The sequence below is a fragment of the Colletotrichum tamarilloi genome, assembly GCF_030869305.1.
Source record: "Colletotrichum tamarilloi strain Tom-12 chromosome Unknown Scaffold_2.1, whole genome shotgun sequence".
NCBI lineage: Eukaryota > Fungi > Ascomycota > Sordariomycetes > Glomerellales > Glomerellaceae > Colletotrichum > Colletotrichum tamarilloi.
The window spans coordinates 1,101,821-1,123,554 of record NW_026849385.1 but is presented as its reverse complement, the minus strand read 5'-3'; the positions used below and the strand labels follow the sequence as shown (position 1 = coordinate 1,123,554).

Below are 21,734 nucleotides of genomic sequence, written 5' to 3'. Positions count from 1 at the left end.
AATATCCCGTCTGTCTGCAACTTGCGCAGCAAGTCTTGAATGGCGAAGTCGAATGGAGTGGGATTGATGTACGCGAAGCTGAAGAGGTGGAGGATGAAAGCCACTCTTCGGAACATCGACAAGTATCCTTGAGAGGAACTGAGTCGTCTGAATTGCCCGGTCTGCTTGCTCTTGGCCCTCATGTATCCCTTTTCGCATGGTGGATGTACCAACCGATGCCCGCCGCGCCGCGGAACAAGGCGTTCTGCTTTGCAAAACATTCTAAACATGAGGTTCACTCGTGTCCTTGTCCACATTTCCACGCGCGTAGTGTCTGCGTCTGCCCCTGATCTGTTCCGACTTTGCAAATTCATCGCTGCACAAGTCCAGTGCGGGTTGAGTTCGAACGCCATGGCTTCATCAAGAATTTTCACTCAAACAAACATCGCCATGTCTGCATCTCCTTTGAGGAGTGGATGGTGACCGGATGATGTTGATGGGAATCGCGCTCATCATGATGGCGGTGTGTTGGACAGATGAGTGGTGATTTGGGGGAAAGGGGAGGTGTTGGGAAGCGTGGGAAAGGGGACAGACAAATGTGAGGTTGGCTTGGGGGGAGAAGTGTATCATACCCTGCAGTTCGTGTCTCTCTCTCTCTTTCTCACTCTCTGTTCAGCGCGACTTATCTTGCCTTCTGAGGAGAGCTGGCTTCGCGACCTTAACGTGGTTCGCAGCGTGGATTGATGAAGGTCGCGCAGATTACAACACGACCGTCGACTGCCCGAAGAAAAGAGCGAGCGCAGACAGTCACAAAAAAGAAGGGGACGAAATGGAACAATCGCCGTAAATCTAAGAAGCGGCAATCAAACAGGCAAGTTAGATGCCCGGTGCCGCCTTCAAAAGTTCCGGAAAATAAAGATCCAGAGTCGCTCAGAATTGTCGCCAGAGGCCCTTTCCGACGCGTCTTCCTGTCGATTATTTTCCGTGCGGTTGGCGATGACTTGTGCTGATGGTGAAGGAGGAAGAAGCGGGATGAGTTGTCGTTGCGGAGGAGGAAAAGCTGGTCATTGTTTCGCAGTGGCCAGTCCAAAGGGAGGCGGGAAGGTCACTTTGTGGCCGCACTTTTTAGGCATGACTGACTGCGAGGTGGGTCTGAGCCAGAAGGGGCCAACACTTTCCAAGTCGGAAAGGGCCACGGACGGACCTGACTTGCCTTGGCTGTGACTGGACAGGGCCCTCGCGCCTACCCAGTTCCGCGCTGCACCTTTTTAGCCACAGGCCTCTGTCGGCAGCTGCGCAACTCAGTTCGCCGGTCCAATCTGCTCTAGCGTGTCTAGGTACCCAGGTGCTGACCTGGCTCTCACCGCCCGTCGGATCACGGAGGCTCAGTACTGCCGTCCCATGACATCGTGCGAGGCAAGTACCAAGGTATCCACTCCAGCACAAGCACAGGGCAGGTCAGCGGAATCATCCAGGAAATGTGGCTAGACGGCACTTTGAGGACACCGATGCTGGAGCCGTGTACGTACCTCTGTCTGTCGCAACAGCAAGACGTCAACCTCGATTGCACAACGCGACCACGGAGAACGATTGATTGAAAAGGCGTAGCATACACGTTTGGTAGCAGTCTCCAGGTCTGGCCTTCATTTTGTATAACCCATCAACACCTCTCCTGCGGCAGCAACAGCTCTCTCAAGCTAGCTAGAGCTGCAAAGCTCCCCCACCATCGTCATGGCAGCGAAGGGCCACTCACTGCGCGATCGCCAGATCTGTACGTCGCATAACCTATTGCGCCCATGTTCTATAGAGAGCTTTGGAGCTAATTAGACCTGAAGCCGCCTTAAAAAAGCTCCTCAGCCTGAACGACTCCTACTCGGATAACGACACCGAGAACACTCAGACCAACGGCGGCGCACTTGGTCCGACAGGCGCAATCATCACCTCGGATGGCGAGCCCTTGTGGAAGGTCCTGGTTTTCGATGACCTTGGCCGCGATGTCATCAGCAGTGTTCTCCGTGTCAGTGATCTGCGAGGGCTAGGAATCACGATGCACATGTAAGGCTACTTGCCTCAAGAGCCCGGTATCCTACTGACGTGAGTCCAGGCACATTGGAGCGTCGAGACATGCTATCCCTGACGTACCCGTCATCTACCTCCTCGAACCTACGGCGCAAAACCTCCAACACATCACCAGCGATCTCCAAAAGGGCCTATACACTCCCGCATACCTAAACTTCTTATCCTCCATCCCTCGACCGCTGCTTGAAGACTTTGCGGAGCAAACGATAACCGCCGGCACATCGGACAACATTGCCAGACTCATGGATCAGTATCTGAACTTCATCGTTGCCGAGCCAGATCTTTTCAACCTGGGTATGCAACGAGACCACACATACTGGGCACTGAACAGCGCAACGACGAATGACGAGGAGCTGGACAGGGTGGTGGACAGGATTGTTAGTGGCCTCTTCAGCGTCATTGTCACCATGGGCGTCATTCCCATCATCCGGTGCCCCAAGGGCGCTGCCGCGGAAATGATCTCCGCCAAGCTTGATCGAAAGCTTCGCGACCACATTCTCAATTCCAAAGAAAACCTCTTCTCTTCGAGCGCCCGCCCAGCGTCGGCAGGAACGCCACAGTCACGACCTGTCCTTATCATTCTCGACCGAAACGTTGATTTAATACCCATGCTTTCCCATTCTTGGACCTACCAATCACTGGTCCACGATGTTTTGAATATGAAGTTGAACCGAATCACGATAGAGACACCCATAGACGAGAACAACCCTGCCAAGGGAAACACCAAGAAGGCTTACGACTTGACGGCGAGCGACTTTTTCTGGACCAAGAATGCGGCTGTGCCGTTCCCTCAAGTAGCCGAGGATATCGACGCCGAGTTGACGAGGTATAAGGAGGATGCGGCGGCAGTCACCAAGAAGACGGGAGTGACAGACCTGGAGGACCTTCAGAATGATACCAGCGCCAGCGCGCAACACCTAAAGGCGGCCATTACCCTCCTGCCGGAACTTCGCGAGCGTAAGGCTGTGCTCGACATGCACATGAATATCTTGGCAGCACTTCTGACCGGCATAAAAAACCGGCAACTCGACAACTTCTTCCAAGTCGAGGAGGGTGCCGCGAAGCAGACCAAGGCTCAAATACTAGAGCTCATCAAGGACAGTGCAAAGGGCGATGAGCCGGTTGACAAGCTGAGATTGTTCGTCATCTGGTATCTTAGCACTGAACAAGACGTCAGCCGGGCGGAGTGGGAAGGCTTCGAGAAAGCTCTGACAGAGTGCGGCGCTGACACAACCTCTCTGCCATACATCCGACAGTAAGTTCCTCCTGACATATCGCTAGTATTTTCTACTCTACTCTTTGGTACTGACCACCCGCTCTTACAGAGTCCGCGCCACCACGAAGATGACCCAGCTCACCACGATTTCCAACCCGACGACGAACCAGGCCGGCTCATCAGACATCTTTGGCCGCTTCTCCTCCATCTCCAACCGCCTCACTGACCGTTTGAAGGAAAGTGGCGTCCCTACTGGCCTATCCTCAAACTTTGAGTCACTCATCGGCGGCATCAAGAACTTCCTCCCCGCCAACCGCGACCTGACAATCACAAAGATTGTCGAGTCCATCATGGACCCCTCCACAGCCGCCAGCTCCGCCATTGCAAAGACGGAAAACTACCTTTACTTTGACCCCCGCTCCGCCAACGCCCGCGGCACCATGCCCCCGCCCAGCGCCATCCGCGCCGGCGCCGGCGGCTCCTCCGCACCGGGCGGTCTCCCCGGCCAAGCCGCAGCCGGCACCGGCGCCAGCTTCGGCCAGCGTCGCCAGGGCTTCTCCGAGGCCGTGGTCTTCACCGTCGGCGGCGGCAGCATGGACGAGTACGGAAACTTGCAGGAGTGGGTTGAGCGGACGGGCGGCGACCGCGCGAGGAGGAGAGTGGTATACGGCAGCACGGAGATTCTCAACGCCGACGAGTTCATCAAGCAGGAGCTCGAGAGACTTGGCAAGGAGGTGGCCTCGTAGAGCGGCGGTCATTGTCCTGGGACTTAAAGTCACTCTATTCAGAAAGTCTGCTCGCCCCCCCCCCCCCCTTTGTTCCCTCAGTCCTTCGCCGCGCAGCGGCTATATAAGTGTGAGAGGTTTTTCCCCCAAAAAGCAGTAAATACGATTCCCAAATTGGTTCAATCATCCACTCATGACTAGTGACTTTTTTCTTCTTCTTTTTGCTGCATCGAAGCTCATCCATTCCCATCTGCCTTACACCCATGAAATCAATAAAAGTTTGAAACGTTTAGACGATCCGGGGACAAGCGACTGGACAACATCCACATCAAGGAGGAAGAGCAACATGTTTCACTCAGACTTCTGAAAACAACGTTGTCAACTTGAAGCATGCATGCAATCACAGCCTCCGTGTTCACCGAATCATTGCACATCCGTTGCGCATGCTCACATCAGATCAAAGTCATGTTTATTGTCTCGTCATCATTTCCTCAGAAAAACTTGCCCTCGTCTATCTCAACCCGCCTCTCTAAGCCACGTCGCACTCCGCTACCCCGCCAAGAGGCGCCCCATCAAGGTTCACTGCCACCGCTGTCACCCATCAAGGGTGGTGAGACGATGTAGAACCTCGAGAGACATGCAGAAGAATGAGAACGAAAAGAAACTCCAACGAAGACGGGCCCATGGTGATACTAGAGAACCCGAAACGCAACGAGAGATGGCGGGTGCGGGTAAAGGCAGGACGAGAGAGGAAAGATAGGGTTGAGCAAGTACAGAAGCGCATAGCAGTTAAATAAAAAAGCAAAGTCATTAGAGTTACATCCAACCCCGTGATCGTACTCAAAACATGATGGAGGAGTTCGGACACTCTTCTCCAAAGTCGTGTTCGCCATCCACATAGCCCTCTTCTCCAAAAGAAAGGGGTGGGTATAATGCTCACGAAACCAAAAGTCGTCAGAAAAGTAATCATCCCCGCTACACATAATGCTCGTAACCACCAGCAATCATACACCTCTGAACATGCGGACGACGAGGAACCACATCGCGCCGATGAACTTGAAAGACGAAAGACCCGCCACTGACCACAACACGACCGACATGTAAATGTTGGCACGGCCGTCCGTATCATCAGTGGTACTGGCGGTAGGACTTATCCTCTCCAGGCCAGCGGCACTAAGGACGACGGCAGCAAGGCCAAAGTTGGAGATCATCCAAGCCAACACTACGACAGAACGGACACCACGGTAGTAGTCCATTTGAGCCTCAGCCTTTTGCGAGTCCGTTGGGGGTTTAACTTCCTGAACGAACTTGGCGCTAAAGACCTTGAGCTCGCGCTCGTATTGGGCGTTGAGATCAGCCTCATCGGGAAGATCGGTCTTTCCGGAACCATCCTTGGTGCTGACGGTAGGCAGCTTCTCGGCGCCATCGTCACCCTTTGTACCCCACGAAATATCGTGAGTGTTGCAGAATGCGTAGACGTTGAGAATGTTGGTGTAGGTGGGCGTCAGAAGCATGTACTGCGCGAAGGAGGTGATCATGTGCCAGGGGTCAAACATGAGCAGCGAGGCGATCAACCAAATACCGTAAGTCGACATGACGGAAATGATGAGGGTGTAGAAGACCGGGTTCTTGAAGAGATCGCTTACGTTGAAGCCGTTCGAATCGTTGACATCAGCGATAATAGCCTTGACAGCAATAAACACAGCGGCAAACAACAGGTAGCTATGGAGATGTTAGTAAGCTTGCTATCGTTTAGTCACTCGGAATATACTCACATCATTATAAGCGCCCAGAAGTAAACCATTGTGATGTAGTAAGCACCGGAGCCGGCTGGACGATTACCCATGGAGAGAACGAAACAGGTCATAAGTGAAATTCCGTAGAGCCAAGTGAAGACGACGCCGAGGATCTCGCCAGTCCTACCAAGCAAGTTGTCCTCGCCCAAACTCGTCGTAAGAATCTTGAAGACCAGGAAGAAGTTACCAATGGCGAACCATGCGAAAATCATGTTAATCGTGTTGAAGACGAATTCGATGAAGAACATGAGCTTTCGCAGGATAGAGTGATCAGACCGGAAGAATTCGTAGAAGTGGGCAATGGCGTAGATAGCAGCGAAGAAGGAACCGTTCAACCAACGACGACGTTGGAGGACAAGCTCCGTGACGGTGTCCGGCACGTCCGTCTCGCCGGTAGCAGACTTAACGTACTGCAGAATCCAATGGCAGTTTCTCTTTGTGACAAGCTCGAAGCAGAGAATACGATCTTCGGCGAGGTACATGTTGGATGTGAAGATACCAGCGCCGGCTCCCTCAAGTTTCTCACCGGCAAAGTACTTCTCCAGTGGACCCTGACCATTCTTGTCATTCTGCAAGGCAACGTAGCGGTAAGCTGAGAAAGCACCAGGCAACACGGAAATGAAGCCAAAGGCGGATTCCAAGGGCTTGTCGAGAATGTTGCTCATCTTGTACTCGAAATTCTGTGTCGCCACCAAGGGGTTGAGGAGGTGCTTGCCGCCCGTGCCTAGAAACCGTCAATTAGAGATGCCGAAACTGGAAGCAAATTATTTCATCAAACGTACCCAACATGGCCTTGATTTCACCACAAGCGCCGGCGCACATGGGCTCCAGGTCGAATGCCTTCCAAAGGTGGTAAATGGAGTTTCCACCGGGCTTGGTACCAGCATCAATGAGAACACAGATGTTGGGGTCAAGAACGCGGCCGAACGCCTGGAAGAACCATCTGTGGGAGTTGATCTTCTTCGAGTTCTTCTCCTTCAAGCAGAACAGCATCTGAACAGGCTGCTGCTTGGGGACCAGGGTGACGACGTCGTTCTTGATCGTCATGCCGACTTGAGAGGTGTATTCGTAAATATGGGCCGTGACATCCTTGCCGTTGACCTGTTGCTTCGCAATACCCTCCTGGTAAACACCCATACCAGCCAGCAGCGCTCGGGTTCTAGGGTTGATCTTGCCACGACCGTCGCTGACGACACAGACAACAATCTTCTTCCAGGCATCCTTGCCCCAGGTCTTGCTCTCTTTCCGACTGCACATGTACTCGACGTTCTTCAAGACACCAATCATTGTCCGGGCGAACAAGATCTCGTCTTCATTGTACATGGTGACAACGATGAAAAGCTCCGTATGTCTCGGCTTGGAGAAAAGCCTCTGTCTAAGTGTGAAGTTGTCGTCGTAGAAGAAGTTGGGATCGCAAGTGGCGGCGGAATAGCGCATGTGTGTAAACTCGTCACGCTCACCGTGGGGAAGCTGGTTAAGCAGCCTTGGGGGCACAGGGCAGTCGAGAACCAAGTTTCCGCGGTATAGCAGGACCTGCTTCACGGTCTTCCACCTCTTGATACCTCCTCCAGCTGGCTGTGGTGTCGGGTTGTCCTGGTATCCTCCATCGGTGGTCATAGTGTCCTGGTGAGGCAGCATTGGCCTGTTGTCATCATACTCGTTGTATCCGGTAGGTTGATCGTAAGGGTGTGCAGGATCGTGGGGTGAAGGCTCGTAAGACTGGTTGTAGTAGGCGTCATGATGCGCTTCCGGGTTGACACCGTAGTCGCCATGGTTGACTGGTGTATCGTAACCGCTCAAGTTGCTAACAGAGTGCTATGTGCGAATGCCTGTTAGTCCAGTTCGATATCAAGGATCTTGGGCATTGCTTACTGCTGCGTTCAGTTGTAATTGATCGCTGGGAGTGCCGTAGCGGCCAGGTGCCATGGGAATATCAAGCTGAGAATGAGGGCTAGGGCGTCCATACGGGTCGTCGACATGTTGAGGAGGAGGCTGGTGGTATCCTTGCTGTGCCTGGTTGTTGAATGGGTTGTCCTCTAGTTGGTAGCCATGCTGAGCCGGCTGGCCTGGCGAAGGCGTACGATGGTACCGGGGGTCCATCCGGTCGTTGTAGTAATCGTCGTCTACAGGAAGAGAAGGTTAGGTTGGCCGTCTACACAAAGAAGTTGCCGTAAATCGGAAGTAGGATGTTAGGGAGGCAAGAAGGAGGTAGTTGTAGAAGAGGAAAAGAAGCTTGCGCCACGGAAGGTGCGTATTCGTACTTCCTCGATGTACGGATAGTATGCGCCGGACAAGCAAGCTCTTTGACAAAGGCAGTGCGGTCAGGTACGGATGACGAGATGATTTGACCGTAGACCATACATAGGGTAGTAGGGGATTGTTGGGGACAAATCAGGTCTTGGGCTTTGTGCGGGAGGGAGAGGAAGATGTGGGATGAATGACGCCAAGGGTCAATATCAGAAGGGGAACAAGTTACTTGCCTAAACGATTATACGACATGGTTGCGATGGTACGGGGGGTCAATCACAGGAACCAGTGTCTGATGTTTGTGGCCAGGAGAGTCCGTGGGTGGATATGACTATGGATCGGGAAGACGATTCGCGTCCCTCGGGGAGAGCGGGATGCTGCTTCTTGGGAGGCCGGCGGCGTTGTTGGCAGTGCTGCGGATGCGCCGTGCTGTGCAGACTTGGATCTTGGCCAGTCAGAGACGTTGTATCCGTAGGCGTTAGGTAGATTGAGGTGGGCGCTGGAGGTAGAGAGTGGTGTCGCGGGGGAGAGAGGAAGGAGATGTCGAGGTGGAAAGTGGATAGGATGGGAAAGTTGGGACTGTTCGGCGCTTCACAGAGAGTCGAGTCGCAGAGTTGCAGTCGCGCAGCAAGACAGTCGCACCTTCTCTCTCTCAGAGTCGTCGGATCGGTCTCTGTCGGCAGTCCAACTTTCAGGTAAGCTGAGCCCCTATTCTTCTTTCTTTCTTGCTCCTGCTTCCCCGTGAGGTAAGGTACTGAGGTACAGTTGTGGTGGGTGAGGTGCGCAAGGTTTTGCTCGTGCTTTCTGGCCTTCCAATCCCAGGCAGGGCAGGGCAGGCTGTTCAAGGAGGTTGCCGGTAGGGTTGCACAGCTCGAGGAGGGCAGTGAGGGCTGTGGTGAGGAATGCGGTATGGCCGCGCGGGTCGGTGCTCAACTCAATGCGCCTGACGGGTTTCGGGGTTGTGGACGGGAGAGATCCAAGGGGGTACCTGTGGTCCTGCTGTGGTCCTGTGGGAGGAGTGAATATGTTACTTGTGAGGGAGGTGAGGGAGAGGAGGAGAAGAAGGGATGTGTTCGGTCGAAACGTTGAAAGGTGGGAGAGGTCAAGGAGGACGTCTCTCGAGAAACCTGGGAAGGCACGGTTTCAAGCTGATTGAGCCGTAGCAGATTGTCTGCGGGAGGCAGGGCAGGACGCAGGATGACCAGGATGGGACCCGGGGGGGTTGTGTTGATGGGATGGGACTTTTTTTACTTGGGAAGCGGGAGGAGGAGTACCTTACTGTCACGACTGTGTACCCATGGACAGGGGTAGCGATGGTTGAAGGAGCGACCGCAAGTGCGCAGTTGCCAGTCGCAAACAAGTTGTGGAGGCTTTGAAAGGGAAAGTACCCGTTTACCACCGTTGCGCAGCAGCAGCAGCAGCAGCAGCAGCAGCAGCAGCAGCAGCAACACCAGCAGTCAGCCAGCCAGCTAGCAGCAAGACAAAACAGGCGTGGAGCTGTGCCAGTGCAGTCAGCCTTTTTGCTTTGCTCCAGTAGATCTCATACTGCGTGCTCCATACATAATTACGCGGTATCGGTAAGGCAGTGTGGATTCAAGTTGGAGGAAGGATCCGCAGCTGAGGTATCTTACGGATACTGTACAGTGGTAGGTACCTCTTAGTTTGCGCCATCCAAAATGGAGGTTGAGTTGTCGCGTTTCAAGTGTGGCGCGGCGCCTTTCGCTTCTGTACTCTTGATATCGGCTTAGTGCCAGATTACCTTGCCTCAAGTACCTTACTTGGTGTGCTTAAGAGGATGTGCTTATTCCAACGCCTCCCACTTTCTTGTACCTGATCAAGAGCTTCGAGAAGACTTCTCAAGGTGCGGACAGTGATTTGTGGCCTTCCATCATCGGAGCAATTGGGGGGTGGGTGATGTCGCCGCGGGCCTCACGGGTGGACATTGTCAGGGTCCCCCTTCGGCTCTGAAAGCCTGTCCGCGGATGCCAGCAACCCAAAAATTTGTGAGAGATGGTGGTGGTGGACTGTGGACTGGTGGTGCGTGTGACGAGCTTAGCGGGCTGGCGGGGAGGCTTCCATTTCGGAGAGGGGGGCAACCAACAGTAACACCATGGCGATGGGGGGTCCTGGCTTTCCAGGTTTGGGTGTGAGGGATGCGACTGAGTACGAGCCATGATTGGGTCCCTGAAGCAAAAAAGAAGCCAGGCCGGCATCGTCGAGCAAATGTATGGATGGGATGGCCACGCCAGAGACGACTGCAACTTTTTTATTACATGAAAGTGACGTGAAAGTCTGTCCCTAATTTACGGATACATCATACTGCTGTCCAGTGCAGGTACTGCATGGCATGGCAAGCCGTCAAAATGTCTGTCCACCTGTCCGATTTCCCGCCCGGCCTTTCTGTCCGTTCATCTGCCAGACGTTAGTATCACTTTCAACAAGCTTTCGTATTCTCTCTTATACGGTGTGTCTGCATGGTCTGAGTATGAACCCGAATCGATTCCGAATCCAAAGGCTCAGTAAGAAATATACTGGATCGTGACACCTTCCACCCTCGACATGCAAGTCGGAGCCCTCTTGCCTTCCTTCCTTCTTCTCTCCCTCCTTCTCCCGAGCGCAGTCCTGTTCGCTGCGCCGCGCAAGGTACCCGCGACGATCGCCAGAGATTCCAAGCAATCAGCAAGTGCCGCAACAGCCGTTCGTCGCCCATTCGATGTGTCGCGTTCCCGTGGTTGCATGTGCTGCTGGGATCCGTTGTTTAATTCTACGCACCCACGCACCTCATAGAGGGGGCCCATCTTCCGAAGCCCATTGACAGGGTAACCGGCGCTTTCCCTTTGATGACCAGGGGTCAAACGCTGTGGAGCCTTCCTTCCTCATCAACGACCACTCACCGTGTCACCTCAGACTTGAAGCATGGGCCATGAGCAACTGCTCCGAAAGGTACCTCGGAGGTACGTATCTCTACAGACATGCGCATCTTAGAAGTCAGGTCCATTGCGGGGGCTTAACCTTTGCGTGTGTCTCCAAAAATAAAATTAAAAAATATACGCAGTGAGAGAGAGAACTGGAAAGAGAAGACGTACCGACGCCACACCTGCCCCAAGGTGACGACGCCTCCACGGATCACGGCCTCCAACCTGTCGTGCGCCAATGTGCCTGCATGCCTTCCCGTTGCGTCTCCACTTCAAGATTGCTCAGCCTCACTCCTCGGTCGGTTCTTCTCGGATTCAAGCATTCGCCATTCAAACAATTCCCACCATTGGCACTCATTGTCTCAAACACAATCCGCGGAACTTCACAAACCCCAGCGCCCAAAACCTCGCCTCTGTCAGCCCCTCGAGAACCCTGACCTTATGCGCGGAATCTGCCTTCACCGAGAAAAAAGCCACCAACCCGGACCCGGCTCTTTCCCCGCCGACGCCACACACCGACCCGAGCGGCCTTGTTCCCCGCCATTGGGGCTGAATCGCCTCATCCGTTGCCAGAAAACCTGCTGCGGCCACAACAAGTTCACCCGTCGCTGCTATTCGCCTTTCTCGCGCCTATGTAATCCAATGGGCTTCCTCTAGGTCTCCGCCTCCTCTAAGAATGACGCGCCCTCGCTTGAATATCCTAGGAACAGGAAAAAAGAGAGATCTATGGGTATCCGATCCCATCCCATCCCATATGCCCGTTTTCTAGCGATGCAGATGGAAGGCCTTACCTTACTTTACACTCTTCAACTCGCTTCGCTGACCGAGGCAAGTGGCCTTGCATTGCTGTTTGATCGTCACATGATACCGCCGTCTCCAAGTGGCCAAGCTGTGTCCCCAAAAATCTACTGTCCAGCACTGGAGTATACCTGACTTCCCGTCAATGACGATAATCCGATGTTGTTCCCCAAACTCAAATCAATCCGAACTCAACACCACACCCTCTTTGCCGCACCTCACTGTTGCCATTCTAGACCGAGCCCTTTTCTTTCCCCTCTCTCTGTCCAGTATCTACGGATTTGCGGGCGTCCGTCAGCTCCCTTTCCCCCTCAAAAGCCCATTAGCCTTTTTGCTGTCTGCCGTCTTCGGTGCCGCGGTCTCCCTAGTCCCTCAGCTCCCATTTTAGACTTTGGCGGGCCAGCCCGAGGTAAATGCCGTAGCCAGCATCGTCAGATACCACTTGTCAGCGTATCGCGACGGTTGCGACGATGCCAAGTCGTTGGTTCCCGCCCAGTGGAAGTGAAGCCAAGTTGATTCGTCCCTTGTACTGTGAAGGTGCGTGTTTGATGGTGGCTGAGCTTCTGTGGACTGATATGGATTGGGCAATCACATTGCAAAGCTGTGTTTGCGTTCGTAATTATTTTCCTACATGGCTGCCTAATTATAAGTCGACCGAGTCAAGTAGAGCTAGTGATGAGAGATTCATCGTGTAAACGGGTGTGATTAGCCAAAACCCATGATGGAGAACCTCATCCCTATGCTGATATTCTATACTTGGTGGCGGGTTCAATATGAATCTCGATCCACCCTACGAGGTCGAAAAGCCGACGTCGAAAAGGGTGGCTACTCATCCTGTGGACTGCAGTCTTTCAACTCCACTGTTGTATTGCACCGTCCAAAGTGCAAGAATTTGTAGTATTAGGAGGTTGAATACTATCCTCTACACGTCACGACATTCTTCCCAAGAAAGAACAAGCCAGGGCAGAGTGATTCACTTGACAAAATGAAGAACGATAAGGGCGGTCGTGGCGGTCGTGGCATCTCTCAGCGATATGTTTCTGCTATTTGACCGTCTCAGTAACCTCATAGAGCTCATCGTCGTGGAAAACCACAAGTAAACCAGACATGCCCGTCTAACCCCCTTCTCTATCTAGTGAGTATTCATACCTTTATTGGTCACAGGCGCTCCCTAGGTATGAGAGTATTACGTCCCAGTCCTAGAGATCGCAAAACAGGGTACAAGCCATTAGGAAGAGCTGACGCCGCAAGAGCGCAATCCATACTTGCCTGCCATCAGAAGACACTCAACCCAAGGACAAGGTCTTGAAGATCAAGGCTCAAGTTGATCGAATTGCCTTCACAGCCTATCTTCTATGTATCTAGTGGATACGGCAACTTCAATAAGGAGATTAGTCTTCTCTGTGTACCAAGCACGCTGGCTTCGTCTTCTTCGGTGACCACGATAACGATGAGAGAGGGATTAAGCACACAACCACTAAGATACTTTCCAATCCACCACTGGTGCGTTTTCTGATTGTATACCTGAGCCTTTTCACGCCGTTCTAGCCATGAACTGGCGGGGTCGAACTTGGCGTCTCTCAGACGGCCAACAGCTAGAGGGAGGTTGAGGGAGGAAGAAAGAGGCCAAGACCAAGATTACCAATTGCACATTGGGGGCGACGCGGCCGTCGTCGTCACCTACAGTCTACCGGAGGGGCCTTCCGGCCGCACTGCCACCGGTCAGCGGATCGGAGTGTCCGGGCTTACTCACGGCCGTGTGCGCGGGCTACGCCGCGGATGCGCTGCTCTGGTCGTGACCATTGAGTTGTGCCCAACGACTCAATGGGAGGGGAGTAGGGTTCTTTCCAAACTTCGCATCGCGAGGGAGACGAGCAGCTGTCCAGAGCGGGGAAGGATGCGTTATTTCTGAATGCTACTGCCTGAGGCAATGGCGCGAGTAGACATCCTGCTGCACTTGCAATTGATTGTGAACATTGAACGCTTCAACTTACCAGTGTTCTCTGTGTAGATGTTTCCTACATCTGTGGCGCAAGGTGAAGAAAACATTGAAACAAGGCGAGATCGTCTTGGTCCCCTTGGACATGGATCTGACCTTAGTGCAAAGGTACTTACACTGCAGAGTGCGGACAGAGTATTCAACACGCCGTTTTGTGATAACCGTTTCCAACGGAAAGAAAAGAAGCGTTTCAACGAAATGAAGGGGAGGATTGCGGGGGGTTACAACGGGCGCCGGGGGAGCACCGGCGACTAACTTCTTTTTCGGACCCCAAAACCTGTACACTTAAACGGGGACCCCTCCAGAAAATGAGTATTGGTGAATTTAATGCTGATGATTACCGTTGCGGGATCATCAAACATTTGACATGGGGGGGCTAACATGGACTTGGGAAATTTGAAATGGGAGGGAAACTCTCAATGGTTCCGGGTGATGGATGTTTGCAGAGAAGGAAGCATGTGCCTGCGAATGAACGTTGAGGCCACCAATAGAGGCCTGGAGCTCGTTTCTGTGAACCTCGGTCGGAAACAGATACGACGTACGAAGTACTTGCAATGAAAACGCCTCGCCCATCATTGCGCGATGATGATATCCCGTATGGGTCTTGTTTAATTTGCGCTGGGCAAAGCGAGGCCATGGGCCTGGAAGATGTGCATGGGTTGGTTGGTTCCTCCTGCCTTATCTGCAAACACTGACATTTTGTCAACATCCGGCGTGATCTTCCCGTGTTCCCACAATAATCCTCCGTGCGACACAACGGAGCCGGCTGGGGTCCTCCCACGGGCGAGTTCCGGGGCGGTTGCGGGCCATATGACAATCGTTCCGAATGCTGGACAACGCTGCTCATGGCAGGTACGAGATGGGCTTTCTGTTCCTCGCCTCGCCGTGACAACGCACAGTATCTCTATGAAACGTCTTCGCTTTTGATGTTGGCTATGGTGTAGTTCATGAAGGCTAACCAGACTACCCTCTGCAACAAGGTGGCGTATAAGTCACTTGGTAACGAAGAATCAGGCATGTGGACGCGGCCTCAACTTGAATAGCAGAGGCTCGTCAATGGATATCCGACTTTGAGTACCGGCTTTTAATGACTTATACCGGGGGTCTTGACTTATCAGGGACTCATTTCTTTGTTTCTACATGTTGTTGTGTCTATTTTTTGCGAATCGAACTCTATGGCACACGTTTCTGTGAAAGCAGGAAACTCGCCAGTCAAATGTACCAGTCAACAAGTGTGCCTTGCGAATGATTACTTGTATATCTATGTTCATAGATAAGTACAGATGGCTCTCGCAAATATCATTCAAGATCTACGACAGATGGTGATTGCTGTGTAAAATCACTGGTAAATCTCTCTCTCTCTCTCCAAAAGGTTGTATTCAACAAGTCTTTTGGCGAAGACGCCCGCTGTTCCATGAATCTAGTGAGCATCTGGGGTTGATCATGTTTCCTCACCGACGTCTCTCGAGAATGTTCCAAGAGAACCTTAATTTATGACACTTTCCCGCTGTCTGCGCCAAGTGTCTGCAACACAGCGTCGTCAGAAAGAATTACACATCTTGTAAGAACAATCTAGCTTCAAGTGATTCATAAAGCATCAGATGCAGTTTGACTTTGCTCTACTTCGACAGGAGGCTTGATAGGCGTCTTTTCAAGTGTGAGGTATGGAGGAACCCCGGACATGGGCTAGTTTGGCACCGAAATCCCAGACCGTAGCGTTGTACATCATTTATGTTTGAGGGTCGAATTTCTTCTCATATCTTCCGCACACCAATCTTGACCTGCGATTCGTTCATGGCAGAAATGCAAAGCCTCTCGCACAAAACATCCTTTGCCTTGGCCTTTCATGCGAGCTATCTGACTGAATCTAAAGCCCCAATCGTTTCTGAATTATGGGCTTGTGATATCTTTGTCTGGATGTCCGGCGTTGCTTAAGCGGTCTCGTCCCGCTACCTCCGCTACGTTATTTCAACATCGCAGTTTTGGCCTGAAGCTACGAATGAGTAGAACGTGGTTCCTGTGCGACGATTCTATTACGGATTTATGCCCTTCTTCCGCGCTCGCGGCCCCTTTGGGTCTATCATGAGTCAATTTGAATATTCCCTTGGTTGCAACAGCCTGATGGGAGGTCTATAGCAAATACCAAAACCAGCTCGATATCTTGCGTGACGGCGATCACTCAAACGGAAATCGGGGAGGCTGATGAGAGGGTAAACGAGAGGAATTGAGGAAGCATAGAGGCGTACCCCCGAGGCCGAACTCGACGCGGAAGATGCCAAGACTATGGTCAAATAACATCCGGAATTTTTTGCACATCGAGCTCAGCTAGCCGGCTATTGCAACTCCTGAGAACACCGTGTTGGTCTCATATCCTCACTCCATTTTCGTGCCTCAAATCCTGTCTTACCATGATCAGGACAACACAACAAAACAAATCCGAATGAAGCGCGCAACTTTTGATCTCAATAACGCCTGCCCATATTCCCTATCCCTCACTCAGACTCCGAACTCGGATCGAACTGTTCACTTCCCGTTTCCGCATCAGACTCAGACTCGTTATCGTTGTTGTCCTCGTCACTCGAATCCGAATCCTAGTCCGACTCCTCGTCACTGGTGGCCTCGATGTTGGACTTCTTGGCTCGTGACTTCTCCTTGGCCGCGGGCTTCGGAGCTTCGACGGCAGTGGGGGCGCCGCCGTCCTCCTCAACGTCCTCGACGTCGTGGCCCATGGCGCGCAGCTTCTCGCTGATAGCGGGCATGGCCTTGACAAGGGCCTCGTACTGGGGTACTGTGAGGGAGATGCCCTTCTTGCCCGGCAGCATGTCGCCGTCCTTTTCGTAGAACTCGCGGATGTTGACAAAGGTAGTGTTCTTGAATTGGGAGAGGCCTATACGGCGCTTGTTGGAGAGCTGTCAAGGGAAAGAGAGGAATGTTAGGGGACCAAGCTACGATGTGTATCAAGTTGGACATTGAACTCACATCCCAGAAAGGGTTGCCATCCTTATCGACTCCATCTGTGCTTGCGCCATTCTTTGCGGTCTTGGTCTTCTTGTTGGACTTGGTGATGACCTCGTCCTCGGAGTCGCTGCGCGAGTCGCGTGGGGCAGCGCGTTTAGTACCCTTGGTGAATGGCATGATTGACTGGATGTTCGTTAAATTCGCGGTACCAATGGGTGATATAGTGGGTGAGATAGTGGCTTGACGTAAGGCGAAAAAGATTGGCGCGATTATCAAAGTTGAACTGAAAAAGTTGAGACGGGATCTCTGATGTGTTGTCAATCGCATGCACAATGAGCTGTCAACGACACTGCAGGCGCGTTGCCGTCAGTCGAGTAAAGTGGTCTGTCGCGACTTTTGGCAGGTGACGTAATCGGCCTCACATAGACATGTGACGCGAGGGCACGTGATGGCCAACAGCCCAGGTTTATTAGGTAAGCCCTCCTAGGATGGTAGTGTGGAAGATATGGTTACTTTCCGGGGGAGACGTTGCACGCCAAGGACGGGAGGGAGTTGGGGGATAATTTCGCGGCGCAGAGCACTAAAAGACGTTAATCTCCAACATTGAGACCCTGTCGCGTCACTCTATGCAAGGGATATCGTTATCTTGTCTCACCTCGAGCGCGCATCTGCCGCCTCCTGAACCAGCTGAACCAACATGGTCCTTCCACCGCTGCTTGAGATGTGTTTCAACCCCATATTCTGTCCATCTGTCCATCTGATTCTGCACCGCACTGCCCCTCCCTTTCCCCTATTCAATGCTCATGATCCCATGCCTATGGAGTACAGACTTAACAAGTATGCTGCAATTATTGACGATCCGACAGACGTTGCCCAGAAACACGGGGATTTTCTACTAGCGACTGGACCGGTACAGGGGTTTCGTCACTAAAATTAGGAGTCTAGAGCTTTGGCGAATATTTTGAGCACATCTGCGTTCCCATTCAAGGCGGGCCAATTTGCTAGAAGCTCCACCGTGGACGTCAACAAGAATTCGCTTCCCGTCCTCCCCCAGTCCCATCAGCGCTTAGGCCCCCCTAAAACGAGATCTGATTCTGATTCTGGTTCTGGTTCTGGTTCACTTCAAGTCGGCGCACGCCTTTTTTTTTTCTGCTGGACTTTTTTCGAAACACTACCGTTCATAGCTGCGTGTGGCTGACGAGAAACCACCTTACGGAAAGGTCGGCCAACTGTCCTCTGCCAACTTTTTTTTTTTAGAGCTTGCGCCTGCAGCTGACGACGACCGCCGTTTGCTGCTCTTGCTCTTTGCTTACGGTCAGAAGCCTTCTCGAATTTGCTTCTTACTTTACTCGATTAATGCACGCTTGGTCTTCACCTCCAGCGCCAGGGATGTGTGAGAGAGAGAGTGCGGCCCCCGAAATCAATAGACCGACGAACTAAGCAAACATGGACTCGACGCCGGCCGAAGTGCATCCACCGGGCGGCGCATCTCCTGTCGCCGACGAGAAGCTCCCGGCTACTGGAACAATAACGGCAACGACTACAACGACACCATCTACAATCCTCCCTGCGACTGAAGAGAAAGCGACAATTGCCTCTGCTCCCTCAACAACAGCGGCAGCCATTCCGGAAGCGCAGCAGCCGGGTGAAAAGGTTGAAGAAGAAGATGACTTGGTTACCAAAGTACTCAAGTTCTTGTCGACCGCGACACCCGAGACTCTAGGTGCTGTTGCAGTCGGCCTGGCAGCTTCGACATACTTCATCCTTGGAAAGGTTGGGCTCGTCCTGATCGGCGCTTTTGGTGGTATTGTCGCCTTCATTTCGTACGAAGCGCGCCATCCAGAGGTGTCCCGGGCGGTCCGAGGCGAGAAGGGAATTGACGTGCTTCAGCGCCTGGCGTTGGTCAAGATCGCAGAGCCACCCAAGAACGACGAGGAGGAGGAAGACCGACTTATCCATGGATTCGACGATTTCCAGCCCGAGACGCGAGAGGCGTTGACTGGCTTGGTGGACGCCGTCATCCGCGACTACGTCAAGTGGTGGTATAACCCGATTCTTCCGACGGACAGCTCGTTCCCTCTTTCCTGTCGGAGACTCCTCAACTCGTTTCTCCTCTCCGTGTCGAACCACCTCTACCGCAAACGACCCGCCGATTCCTTCCTCGACTTCATGACCAATGCGTCGTCCATGTTCATCGTCTTCCTTTCCGAGTTGTCCTCTGCCTTCACCGACCAGAACAACGAACCGAACTCGACAGCCCCAGAGGTCATCTCCAAGTACCTCGAAGAAAACCCCAACTCGAATCTGGCCAACCTTCTGAGCCGGTCCCAACAGGCTGCAAAATTCCACAATGTCGCAGACGACCTCCTTGGGTTCCTAGAACGGTCGGCATACAATTGCGACCCTGCTCGCGTGTTCCTCCGGGAAATCCTGGCAGGAGTCATTCTTGAGATGACCTTGCAGTCATGCTCGTCGCCGGAGTGGATCAATGCCTGGATCGTCTACCTATTGGAAGCCGGAGAACCCGACTTTAGTCAGGCTATCGACGTTGGCATGCAGACGGGTCCCGAGGCAGCTACTGCCAGCGCTGCCAGCGCGGTCAACAATGCGAACGCCTTCATTGATATTGACGGAAACGTCGGCAACATCGCCCTGACCAAGGGAAACCGCAACTCTTTAGATATGGAACGCGAGCGCCGCAAAGGATCATTGGTCTCACACAAGAAGCAGCTCAGCAAAGCTGACGAAGAGATGGAAGAAGCTATGGAGGAGATGAAGCGAATGAACGCTCTGATCGCCGAAGAAGAAGCTAAGAGAGTCAAGACGCGACAGAGCGTTGACTCGGCGTCTAAAACGATAGTACAGACTACCGAGGGCAACATTGTGTCTTCCCCCGGGGAGCTGTCACCGAGGTCCTTGTCTTCAGCGGAGAAGCCGTCAACGAATGGTTCGAGTGGGTCGAATGAGTCCGACGTTTCTAAGCGGGAAAGCATGCACTCGCCTGTCACGGACTCTTCCAGCCAGAAGTCGTCACCGAAACAGCCTTCATCCAAACACGCCTCTAGCGGGAGCGCATCCCAATTTTTGAACTTTGACCAAATCGTGCCGCCCGCGAAGGAGGAGCCCGAGGTTCCTGAGGAAAGCTCTCGCAAGCTTCCTCTGACACTGCACAACGCTACCATCACTCTGTATGAGGATGGCAACGACAATAACCGTATCCGAAGCAAGCCCAATTGGGACTACATGGTTCAGATTGAGCCATCTTCGTCTCACTACCCCGGCTGGATGATTGTGAGGCAGTACTCTGACTTTGAGACTCTGCACGAGATCTTGAGACGTATTGCAAACATTTCGGGCGTGACAGCTTTTACCGAGCAGCATGCTGCGCTTCCTAACTGGAAGTCGCACACGCGGGCGTCGCTACGTGGTGAACTGGAGCGCTATGTGAAGGACGCCTGTTGGTATAAGTCACTCGCAGAGAGCGAGGGCATGAAACGCTTCCTTGAGAAAGATTCAGGCCACGGCCACAGCAACTCCAAGTCAGGTCTCCCATGGGACACGGTTGGCAAGAACATGTTGGACGTCTTGACAATGGGTCCCAAGGGTGCCATGGAGGGCGGCAAGGCAGTGTTTGGCGGCGTGACTGGCATGTTCAACAACATCGGTCTTGGCCCAAGAAAGAACACCGCATCCTCGTTGTCGGAAATTCAAACAACAAATCATCGCTGGTCTACGGGAACACCACCAAGGATGGACAGTACTACCAGTCTAAACGCAGCACTGACTTCGCCGACGACTGGAGTGGGTCCTCGGAAGGGCCGGGACAGTCTTGACAGCCAAAGATCTTCGATTGTCTCAACCCAGCCAGGCAAGATCGCCCCTATGGAACGACGACCTAGCTTTGACCCCCGAGGCGATACCGAGGCAGACAGCCTCAAGCCTCGTTCCGATCGCTGGGAGAGGAACACTCCAAGTGCTACTGGCAGTCGCGAACATAGTAGAGCCTCGAGCTTGGCGCCTTTGCAGTCACCCGCCCTTCGATCTCCCTCATCCACGAGCCTCGATGTCATGAACCTTCAGTACCTACCTCCGCCGCCGGACGAGATGCCTGAAGACTACCAGTCGCCTACTCAAGGGGACATGCAGGCTAAGATGGACGAAGTCATTTCCCCGCGCAACTCTATGGGGGCTCTTTGGCCGGGTCTTCCGCAGACGCAGTCGAAGAAGAAGGAGGCGAAGCCTGCACGCCAATACTCTCCTCTTCAGGAGCAGGAAACCAATGTGGCTGTTGAGCTGGTCTTCGCAATTATTAATGAGATGTACACGCTCTCATCCGCTTGGAACATTCGACGAACTCTGCTAGCTGCAGCAAAGTCGTTCCTTTTGCGACCTGGTAACCCGTCCTTGATCGCGATCCAAAAGATGATGCAAGAATCCGTCATCGACGCCAACACCAAGGACGAAGGACTCGCATACCACCTTCGCAAGCTGAGAGAGAATACGATGCCGACTGATGAGGAGCGGGCCACCTGGCCTGCCGAGATGACAGAGGAGGAGAAGGAGAAACTGCGCATCAAGGCACGCAACCTCCTGATCAAACGAGGTGTTCCGGCTGCTTTGTCTGGCGTTATGGGACAGGCAGCGACGACCGACGCATTGGGACGTATCTTTGACAGTCTTCAGATCCAAGAGGTGGCGCGAGGCTTCATGTTTGGCATGATGCTTCAGGCTGTGAGGGTCGTCACCCACTAGTCCCTACCATTTTTCATCCCTTTGGCGCCGGCGCGATACACACTTTTTGTACCAACAATCGGATACGAAGACGAGAGAGCGCAGCGCAGAGCAGTCGCTGTTTGTAAGACTATATGATATGAAAGACACGGAAACGACCGTTGCCAGGCAACTTGGCATCGCTGGGGACGAGAACAAGATTACTATACATACATACTTAATAATTGACGGACATATATACACACCAAGAATCTATTGACTGCGTTCTTTGACTGGTGACCATTACTTCGC

General features: G+C 53.0%; 5 protein-coding genes across 5 annotated transcripts; 3 read left to right on the top strand and 2 right to left on the bottom strand.

The window, feature by feature from the left end:
* Window positions 1–1,710: 1,710 nt before the first annotated feature.
* CTAM01_00994 (Sec1 family protein) lies at window positions 1,711–4,020 on the top strand (the record flags this gene model as incomplete). Its single annotated transcript, XM_060517038.1, has 4 exons — window positions 1,711–1,750; window positions 1,815–2,034; window positions 2,084–3,313; window positions 3,384–4,020. 4 exons carry the CDS (start codon window positions 1,711–1,713, stop codon window positions 4,018–4,020), a joined length of 2,127 nt encoding a protein of 708 aa, XP_060388500.1.
* Window positions 4,021–5,003: 983 nt separating this feature from the next.
* Window positions 5,004–7,895, bottom strand: CTAM01_00993 (chitin synthase I; the record flags this gene model as incomplete). The annotated part of the gene is made up of 4 exons (XM_060517037.1): window positions 5,004–5,721; window positions 5,775–6,519; window positions 6,578–7,610; window positions 7,668–7,895. The coding sequence occupies 4 exons, from the start codon at window positions 7,893–7,895 to the stop codon at window positions 5,004–5,006; spliced, it is 2,724 nt and encodes a 907-aa protein (XP_060388499.1).
* A 3,305-nt stretch (window positions 7,896–11,200) lies between these two features.
* On the top strand, window positions 11,201–11,614 carry CTAM01_00992 (uncharacterized protein; the record flags this gene model as incomplete). Its single annotated transcript, XM_060517036.1, has 1 exon — window positions 11,201–11,614. A coding segment is annotated over one exon (414 nt), but the record flags the coding sequence as incomplete, so codon positions are not given.
* A 4,731-nt stretch (window positions 11,615–16,345) lies between these two features.
* Window positions 16,346–16,889, bottom strand: CTAM01_00991 (transcriptional Coactivator p15; the record flags this gene model as incomplete). Its single annotated transcript, XM_060517035.1, has 2 exons — window positions 16,346–16,663; window positions 16,734–16,889. The coding sequence occupies 2 exons, from the start codon at window positions 16,887–16,889 to the stop codon at window positions 16,346–16,348; spliced, it is 474 nt and encodes a 157-aa protein (XP_060388497.1).
* A 1,269-nt stretch (window positions 16,890–18,158) lies between these two features.
* On the top strand, window positions 18,159–21,464 carry CTAM01_00990 (uncharacterized protein; the record flags this gene model as incomplete). The annotated part of the gene is made up of 1 exon (XM_060517034.1): window positions 18,159–21,464. The coding sequence occupies one exon, from the start codon at window positions 18,159–18,161 to the stop codon at window positions 21,462–21,464; it is 3,306 nt and encodes a 1,101-aa protein (XP_060388496.1).
* Between the last annotated feature and the right edge of the window lie 270 nt (window positions 21,465–21,734).